This window comes from Vollenhovia emeryi, unplaced genomic scaffold (assembly GCF_000949405.1).
Source record: "Vollenhovia emeryi isolate VEMERY1.0 unplaced genomic scaffold, V.emery_V1.0 DF939181.1, whole genome shotgun sequence".
NCBI classification, from domain to species: Eukaryota; Metazoa; Arthropoda; class Insecta; order Hymenoptera; family Formicidae; genus Vollenhovia; species Vollenhovia emeryi.
Genome location: NW_011967185.1, coordinates 963,672 through 973,501, shown reverse-complemented (window position 1 = coordinate 973,501; position 9,830 = coordinate 963,672). Strand labels below are relative to the sequence as shown.

The following is a 9,830-nucleotide window of genomic DNA, read 5'->3' as shown; positions in this document are numbered from 1 at the left end:
AGCATCCCCTTAACAGTTGACACCGAGCCATTCCCCTGTCCCGGATTGGTAATGGGCAGCAGCGATTTAGTGACGAAATTGTTTTGGAGATTGAAATTCCCGACGTCGGGTCCGTACTGATTTAGCCTGACGGCGGGTATCTTTACGGTGACATTATTAATTTACGCGCGAAGGTCCATCGCTCGAGCCTGACGCCCGGGAGGCACGGAGAGAAAGAAATTTTACAGGAGATTTACCCGGTGGAAACGTAAGGAATCCCTTTTCCGCGCGAATGGGGAAACTTTCTTCATCCGGATTAGTCGGACAGGATCATAAATGACTCGAGCCGTCTTGTCCGCTCCGATTCCAAGTTGTCGATAAGGTGTTCTCGCTGGACGAAACTAAATTCGTTAGCCGTGTCTCGCTGTCTCGGGGAACCCCCGGACCAGGGGGCGGACACGACGGGAAATTCCGCGCGACGTCCGCGTAACCCGAAATCGCAATTTCCGCGAGCCTGCGCGAGACTTCTGCGGGTGCACCGGCGTCGAGTTTCATGGACTCGCGCGCGGCTCTCGAAGGGCTCTCGAGGGACGCGCGAGCCCAGGTGCGCTGTTTCTCAAGCGGGACACGGTCCGTCGTTCTCTTTGCCCGGCGTCATTGAAAAACTCGCCCCAGCTGCCCGCCGTCCTCGGCGTCTGAATAATTCGCGCGTCGCGTAATTATCGAAAGTGTGTACACTATAGCGGGCGAGATACGCCTCCCAGCGACGCGTCAGAAAAATTAACGAACGACTTTTATCACGGCGCCGCTGAAGTCCGACGATCACTCAGAGCGGTTCGTAATTATTATTGTTCGTCTGAAACTTGCGAATTGCTGAATCGTTTTACGCCATTAGTGATTCGATTGTACATTTTTTATACGGTATGTCCAACAGCCGGGAAGACAAACAGTTGTTTCTAATCACTTGTAATTCGCCTGTAATAGTTATCGAGTTTGCAAGAAAGATCGTAATGCCTCCCCCCCCCCCCCAGTTCCAAGATGTGTTCACGCTTGTCTCCGCATCTCGAAGAAATAATTTATCTTTATATTAATTCTTGACACTAGGCTGACCTACACACGTTTAATCTCATTTCTGTACCCATACAGCAATTATGCGTATCTATGTAGAGAGACGTTATGTCTTTGTAGCGACACGCCTGGCGTACGTATTCAACTTATTTAATGCATTTCCTTTCTAAATCGTACTGATATATTTAGCATACAAGTAATTAGCCTGACGTTCCCATTTCTGTCCAGTGGGCCTAATGGCATTTGACCACATGCCATACGCCGACTAGATGCCGTAGAATACTCTTGAAAAGGGACAAGTCGTGTTGCAATAAAGGAAATTTTCCTGCAGCCAGTTGCGTCGGATTGTTCAATCGAATTGTTAAAAAATGTATCCCTCGCGAAATGTAATTTCGCGCTTCAAGCGGCGTTGTTAAAAGGGATATGTGCCGCCGGTATCCATCTTCAAAGATTGGAACGTATACATCTTTGCTCTTCGAATCTCGTGATTCAATCTCGCAATTAAATCCAACGCGACGCGCCACGTCCTACGTAGTTATACGGCGGCATTAGCATACTGATCTTAATTAGCAATTAATCTGCCGGGATTCTGTACGTTCACAATGGAGTGGTATCGAACGCGATCCAGGGGGATCAAGCAGGGGTTAAAGGCGATTGCTTCCTCCTCGGCGAGGGCCAATCAAGCGGCCTGATGCGGCTCGGGCGATAGAGGGACGTTCTATTTCAAACGAGAAGGCGAGCATCTCCCGTTTGGTGGTTACAACCGCGTCGAGAGCAGACGTGGCGATATCGAATATTCTGCGGGGGGGCGGGCGAGAGAGGGACGTGGCCGATATAGGTTGCCGCTCCACTGCTGCAGCAACAAGCTCGATATCACTCGCACACGGTGCGCGAGCACCATTTGGCGTGTGTGGTGTATTATGTGCGCGCGCGGGTGTACCAAAACGCCGAAACTCGCGCTCATCTCGGCGAGACACCCGCGCGTGTCACTATGCACACGTAGGTGTAACGCGGTTTAATAGACGTATCGCACGGCGCGGTGTGTACGAAGAACCAAATGAGGAGGATCACGCGAAATCTGTCCCGTCACCATCCGGCTTGCCTAAACAATCCGGGGGGCCGTGGCGCATCGCAGATCAATCTCTTGTTACGAACTTGATCGAGACACATTGCATTGTTCGAGACGTAACTTTCGCTTGGGAAACGTCGCCCCAGAACGGGCGAGTTCTGAGTTGTAATGGAATAACAGCCGTAAGCGGCTGGTGCGACCGGGGCGTTCGTGATTCGTCGCACTTTATTTTAATATTAGAATTTTTGTGCGTACAACCATTGACGAAACTATTAGGCAGCTAATCATTTCACTGTACTTAATCTAACAGCTGGAAAATTTATGTTTTTAAAAAATTGTTTGGTAAAGCGTTCGTCGCGCTTCTATGCAGCAAACGTCTTTTAAACAATAAAAATCTTTCTATCATTAGATTCAGTACAGTATTGGGAATCTAGGTGTGCTATTTTTATACACGTATACGTGTAATCGGGCGAAGCACTTTTCATACGCTTCTTTCCGTTTAAAATCACAACGTACGACTTGACAAACGTTATTTCGCATATTTCTTGCCGTTTAAAAAGATTATTTAACAAGTTTTCATAGCGTGCACTCGGTTCGCGCTAGTGCAAGCAACCGAATTCGCTGTGAGAAATGTCGAAGTACGGCGCTGGCGTCAAATTGATGAAAAACTTTCGAATGACTGCTCTGTAAAAGTTTACAGTCATAGACAAAATTATTAGACAGCCTCCTGATCAATAATACACTGCAAATCTAAGTGTGTCACCTTTATACACACTGAAAAAAATTTCTGGTTGAATATGGACGAATCAGATAATTCCTTTAGGATTTACCAGAATTCCTTTAGGATTTACCAGAATTCCTGTAATCCTACAGAAATTCTGGTCAATCCTAAAGGAATTCTGGTAAATCCTAAAGGAATTATCTGATTCGTCCATATTCAATCAGAAATTTTTTTCAGTGCACGTATACGTGTAATTTGGCGAAGCACTTTTCATACGCTTCTTTCCGTGTAAAATCACAACGTACGACTTGACATACGTTATTTTGCACATTTCTTGCCATTCAAAAAGGATTATTTGTAAACGGCAAGAAATGTGTAAGTGACGTTTTTCGAGTCACGCGTCGCGACTTTAAACAGAAGAGAGTGTGCAAAAGGTTCTTCACCAGATTACACGTACAGGGTGAGTTTTATTTCGTGTTCCAGTCTTTTACCGCGAGATATGGATTACCGGCCGAAACTGTGGCCAACCTTGGAAAAATGGAACGATCTAGTTATATATCAATTAACAAGAATATTCTTCAATGTCGCCAGCAGTAATTAAGAACTTCAGTGTTTTCTTGACCATATCTGACATTTTTAATAATACAGAAAATTTATTGCGAAAAATATTACCTCAGCCAGGGCTGGAACCTGGACTTTCCTTCTTTCTAGGCGGACGTCTCAGCAATTCGACCACTGAGGCATGTAGTTACATATGTTTCAATCATGCAATATCTAATTGTATTTTGAGAATTACGATATTACACGATTGAAACATATATAACGAGATTTTTCCAGAGCTGGCTACAATTTCGGTCGGTAATCCATTTCTCATGGTAAGGGACTGGTTCACGAAATAAACTTCAGCCTATATGTGTGTATAAAAGCAGCACGCACTCAGATTTACAGCATAATGACCACTCTCTAAAAGTCAATCGGTGCATTGTAACTGTGAATCTGTGAGTATTCGCTGTTTTCAGTGATAATCCACCGATTGACTTTCAGAGAGCAGAAGGGTGCCTAATAATTTTGTCTATGGCTGTACATTCACGGCCACTGATAACCAATGTCGTTGTTGGATCTAGACTTTCAGACACTTGGTTCTCTGCAACACCAATTATCTGCCGCGAAGTGTTATGAAACACGGGATATTTACAACGTTTGGTTAACCCAAGTCCGTTAAACCAGAATCTCTAGCAGACACTACAGATGTTGACCTAATTATAAACTGGTATTGTATTACGTAAGTTCGCCCGACGCAAGCCCTTTCCGAGAAGCTCCGAGAAGCCGATTCCGTACAAGCTTTCTATAAAGAAAGGACGTTCATAGCGAGATACTTCCGGTGGATCGTCTCTCCTCACCGAGAGGTAGCGATCGTGTAAAAAGCAAGCACTTTTTTTTTTATCAGATTTGAACTCGGATCCTCGGCTCTTAGAGCGGCGCGCATCTCGCTGCGCGTATCGCCGCGCGAACGTATCTATTACGAAACGGGGTACGTAGCAACGCAAACACGTGAGTTATAATCGTAAATATATATATTAACATGAAGCTCCACATTTTCCTCGTATTTTCCCTGTGCTTCCCGTGCTCGGCGATTCCCAGCGGAAATTTGTCGAAACTGCCAGGAACGCCGGGATAAATGGCGACATTTGGCTCGCCATCGTTTGTCTCCTCGGCTGCCCACGTGGGACTACGTGGGACTACGCGACGTATCCGTCGGAGGTGATTATAGTCTCATCGACGAACTGTCATTCTGTTGCAGGCTCGAGCACACACAAAAACGACGCGACAGGAAATGGAAGGCCGGCTCCCCTTTTGGCCGAGCCAAGATACGGCGCCGCCCCCCAGCCGTACGGTGAGTACCTGCCTGTCTATTTGCCGTCTGTCCCATCCAAACGTCCCGCCTATTCCCGGGTACCTAATGGCCAAATTAAGCTCACCGGTTCGGAAAATAGATGGCCGGGACGATCGCCGGTTTTTCGCGAACACGTGTAAAGAATGAGAGGGAACTAATGGAGGAGCCGGCCAAGTGCGTGCCGGCGACGCCCCGAACATTGTTGCGGGGAAGGAAAAAGTGTGCCGGGCACATTTGCTCGCGGGAAGGGAAGGAGAAGTTAACTTTCGTGCCGGATCGTCCCAAGTTATCGCGAGAATTATTCAACGGAGCTTCCATGTGCGCGAGGAAAGATTTTAATTTCTCAAATTGAAGAGATCTCGTTATGACGAACTTTCCTTTGTAGAACAGCCAAATGCACGCGGAGCTTGTTCAGCGGGCATTTAAATGTTAATAAGGGACCAAGTGCAAAACGCGCCTACCACGTTTTCTCAGAGGAATATTGCGACTCCTCGCCGACGATCCAAATGGCATTCATAACGCGGCAGCGTATGCAATGCAAATTCGGTGGCTTTAATTACGATGACGAACAGACTGACCGGAAAATTGGAAGAGCCGCCGTTCTTACAAAATGCGCAAATGTCGACTGGACAGCGCTACGTTTAGAAAACGTTTCTTGAAAAATGCACCCTAGATTTTTATGCGCGGAGAAACGTGGAAAAATTTTTTTTTTTTTTTCAGAAATACACAATACAATAAGTCAAATAGAATCGCGTGCATTCGCAAAATTGCCAATTTAAACGTTGGAGCTCTTGGATATTAAAAAATGTAAGACTCAGAATCTACAGAAACAGTTTCGAATCCTCGCCACTTTAGCAGCTGCATAAGCTTTCGAGATCTCTCTCGACCCTTATAATACCGTAAAAAAAAAGGGCTCTTGTCTCAAACACGTGAGACAGATTTAATAATGCAAAAGTGAAATTGTCACATATGTAAGCGACACGTGACGCGCTGTTGCTGCGTCGACCTGCAGCCGAACTGTTGCAGGCCGCAATCTTCCGCGCGCGGCGTCTAAACTGTTGAGCACCTAATATTGACCCCCGGGAAAACAATTTCTCCCCGATACAGCTCTAATACTATCGTCGTAAGTCAACGCCGGTGACCGCGATCCCGTTGCGGATTTTGACGGGAAATCGATGAACCATACGTAACGCAGCGCGGCTTGCAATCGAAACCACTCCGGGCCTCTCGTTGCGCGCGATAGTTGTAATCCGATAGTGGAAAACATTATCGTAACTCACCGCCGCGTGGCAACACACTTTTCCCAATAGCCCTCCGACGTTCTGAATCGACACCATTTGTCGCAACATTTAATACCCGGCTGCACGCAGCCGTGCTACATAAAGCGTTGCATTACTATTCCAATAGAACCATCGCCGCATCGGCTCGAATTACCGCCGCCCGAGAGTTTGAATTGTTCGCTTTGATTTTCTCCTCGCCGTATCTATTATATTTTTGTATTTCGCTCCCTCGCTCTCTGCGTGGATTTTCAGACTCCGCGAATTTGCGAACGGCACGGAGGGCGCGTCCGCTCGCCGATAACGTTTTTTCCCCCTTTTGAAAAGTAGCGCTCGGTTGCTTCTCTACGGGAATTCGTTCTCTCTAGTGGTCAATGATAAATTAAATAAATTAGTATTCATCAAAGGCACCGCTGCGCGGTTTTCTACACGCGGTTTCCCTTTTTACGTGGTAAACAGTCCGTCCATTTACGCGGCACTTTTTATATCAGTCTCAGTTTTACGCAATCCAAAAACATATCTTTCTGCAGTGCTCATTAAAATTGTTATACAATTAATAAGTCCACGGTTTGTACTTGGTCGCATCTAGTTTGTCATTCTGGTCTCTTTTGGCTGATGATGGACACATTAAGCTTATGCGCAAGTGATAAAAAACATTTACTCTTCTCCTTTCATTATTATTATTACTTGCGCGCAAATATGCGGAATAAATATTTTTGCAACATACACCGGGCTCTTCTTTCACGTACTTTCTTTTGTACCGCCAGTTTTCTCAACCACCGCAAAGAAAACACGCGCAACGAATACTCGGCGTAAATCGAGGGGTGGCCGTACCGACGTAACCGAGGGGGAAACCGCTGAGGACATTGTGGTGTACAGACTGGCGGCATTGCTGGGCATTTTTTTGGGCATTAGTTTGGGATTAGGTCTTGCTGGGACATTATAAAGATAAAATAAGATAAAGTAATGCCCACTGGGCATTAGTGGGCATTGGCGTACAAGATTTCGGTCAGCGGTTTCCCCCTCGGACGTAACAAAGGAAGATTACTCCGTTTCTTCAAATTCATACAACACCGAGTGGCCGCGCAGTTAGCATGAGTCAGGCAAGCGCGTTCTCTCGCGAGGTTGTACACACTTCCGGAAACGAAACTCGCGAGATTCCTTTGCGACGTGCCGACTTGGCCGAACTCGCGTGTCCGTCACGGTTGACGATGCACAGCCGCCGACAGCGGTGTTACGCGGCGCGCCATTTATCTCCCACGTCCGTATCTGCAGCTCGTTGTGCATCTGCGGTTCCAGGCTCCACGCCGCAGGTCACCTTCCCGCCGGGCGCCGGCCACGATCGTTACGAGGAGAACTTCAACGGGCCGGCGACGTACGCGGAGCCGTACGTCGAGCGTTACGGCATCAAGAGCGATTTCAGCGGCCGCGAGCCGTTACATCCCACGCCACCTCGGCCGGGTTACGTGCCCACCCTGGGCCAAACGCCGCCCTCCAGCACGCAGGGCTCGGTCATGATGGTGTACGGACTGCAGCCGGACAAAGTCAATACTGACAAGCTCTTCAACCTGTTCTGCTTGTACGGCAACGTGACGAAGGTAGGTGGCCCGAATCTTCAGCCCTCTCGTCCGTGTTACCCCGCCCCCTCCTGCACCTTTGTGTGGCGCCCATAGCACGTGTTTAGAGTGTTAAATGGAACGAGCTGGTGGGACCGAACAAAAGGGTCGCATGACTTAATTATCGTCATGGTACCTCGCGTTAACACGACGGAGGCCATTGACGTCCTACACACGACACACGTACCTGCGTTTAACGAGGACCGACCGGCAGCCTCCGGTTTCCGGCGTGCGTTTATACATTTAACAAGGATTAGCGGGAGCTCATGTGTTTATATTTAACAAGAGCCAAATCCCGCTGCTATATGGACTCATAAACGGTCCCTTCATTAAACACGCGCTTTCCAATCAAACACCGGAGGAGTGACTTGAACGCTGAACAACGTACTCTCGCCGAATTATCGAGAAGGCTGCACGGAAGTTTAAAGTGGCGGGCATCGAATACTTTTAAACCCACACTCCATTCTCTAACAATCGATCAATGGATCATCACTGAAAGCAGCGAACGGTCATTGATTTACAGCAGAGACCCTCTAATCGGAGTCTCGCCGTATCACTTGGTAAGGTTGGTATCCGCCATTTTTCGTCAAATTCCTGCGAGAGAAAACTATATGTGCGCCATCGTGCTGTCTCACTCTGCAGTTAGTAAAGCAGAAAATACGAGGTCTGTCCCAAAAGTATCCGACCTCCTGCGTATATCTGTGTCCCATTATGAAAAACAGGTATTCAGTATTCAGGGTGGATCTTTAGAAGTGTCCCCACCAAGCGGCACGACCCAACAGCTGTTCAGTCGGCAACAGAACGCAGTTGTGTCGATCCCGAGCCGCTTAAAAGACTGCCAAGTTTTTGGCAAGAGTGGAAACAAGATCGGCCCCATTTCTTTCGCATTCGATTTTGGTCGCAGAGTAGGTGCCGAACGAAAGGTCTCGGTCAAGATGACCGCAGATATGTCAGTCTCAGAGTGCACCTATTTAACGTTCCAGAGATATCGGGCTCCAAAAATTCCCAGGACGTAAGCGATGGAGCCGTCCGGACAGACACCAACCATTTGTTTGGAATGGAATGGAACCTTCGGAGCCCGATATCGCTGGAACGTTAAATAGGTACACTCTCAGACTGGCATATCTGCGATCAGTTTGACGAAACCTTTCGTCTGGTATCTACTTTGTGGCCTGCAGATGGGAGACAGCATAGAGACCTACGAGGTCGGATCCTTTTGGGACAGACCTCGTACTTTGCATTTCGTCGGTATATGACAGGTTTCTTAATCCCCGTAAAAGTGGTCAACTTTAACAATTTATATCTCGCTTCGCGGGGCGATACTTTTATCTGCTAGACTCTCTTGTTTTGAGCGAAAACGCGCCCAATATGGGCCTAATTTTATTCGATTTATGAATGAGGGAGCTAAACTGAATAATCACCACTTTATAAAGCTGGCGCAAATTGACGAAAAATGGCGGACAAGTCACAGCGTGCTTCCTTACGGCCAGACTCTGATTAGAGGGTCTCCAATTTACTGTTATAAGTATACCACTGCGATTTTCAATGATACTTATAACTGCAAATCGGTAACTATTCGCTGTTTTCAGTGATAATCCACTGATTGACTTCTAGAGTGCGTACAGTCCATTGCCCTGATTCTCTATGTAAATTACCGACGACGAGGGACCGATCGCGTTGGTCGGTTCGCGACCCCCTCCCCCCCCCCCGTCCGGACGACAAATCTCAAGTTGCTCTCTGTCTCTTCGTCGCAGGTTAAATTCCTGAAAACGAAGGAGGGTTGCGCGATGATACAGATGGGAGACAGCATAGCCGTGGAACGGTGTCTACAGAACCTGAACAACGTCACGATCGGAACGGACGGCAGGCTGCAGCTCGGCTTCTCGAAGCAGGCCTTTCTCTCAGATGTAACCAACCCCTACATACTACCCGACAAGACGGCGAGCTTCAAGGACTTCACGGGAAGTAAGAATAACAGGTGAGTGGCAACTCGCCGCGTTTTACCCCTCATTTTTCCCTCCGCTCCCCTCGCCCCCTTCACGTTGAAGACCATTTGTCTCCGCTTGATCTTCCTCCCATTCTCCGCCGCGACATTTTCTCGCCCTGTATATATGACGGGAGTATATATATGTATATATAAATTTTCGTCGCGAAAGGTGCGCCTTCGAGTTTTCCCGGCGACTGTTTCTTTCCTCGCCATTTGATC

The 9,830-nt window shown here is 47.6% G+C and overlaps 1 protein-coding gene across 2 annotated transcripts in view; it reads left to right on the top strand.

The window, feature by feature from the left end:
• The window catches only part of LOC105563018 (heterogeneous nuclear ribonucleoprotein L), a 190,765-nt gene that overhangs the window by 172,063 nt on the left and 8,872 nt on the right, over positions 1–9,830 (top strand). The window contains exons 7-9 of one of the 2 annotated variants that reach the window (XM_012014264.1): positions 4,639–4,731; positions 7,308–7,606; positions 9,379–9,602. In XM_012014264.1, coding sequence (XP_011869654.1) covers positions 4,639–4,731; positions 7,308–7,606; positions 9,379–9,602 — 616 coding nt within the window. The remainder of the gene's footprint in view (positions 1–4,638; positions 4,732–7,307; positions 7,607–9,378; positions 9,603–9,830) is intronic. The other variant, XM_012014265.1, reaches the window with a different exon arrangement.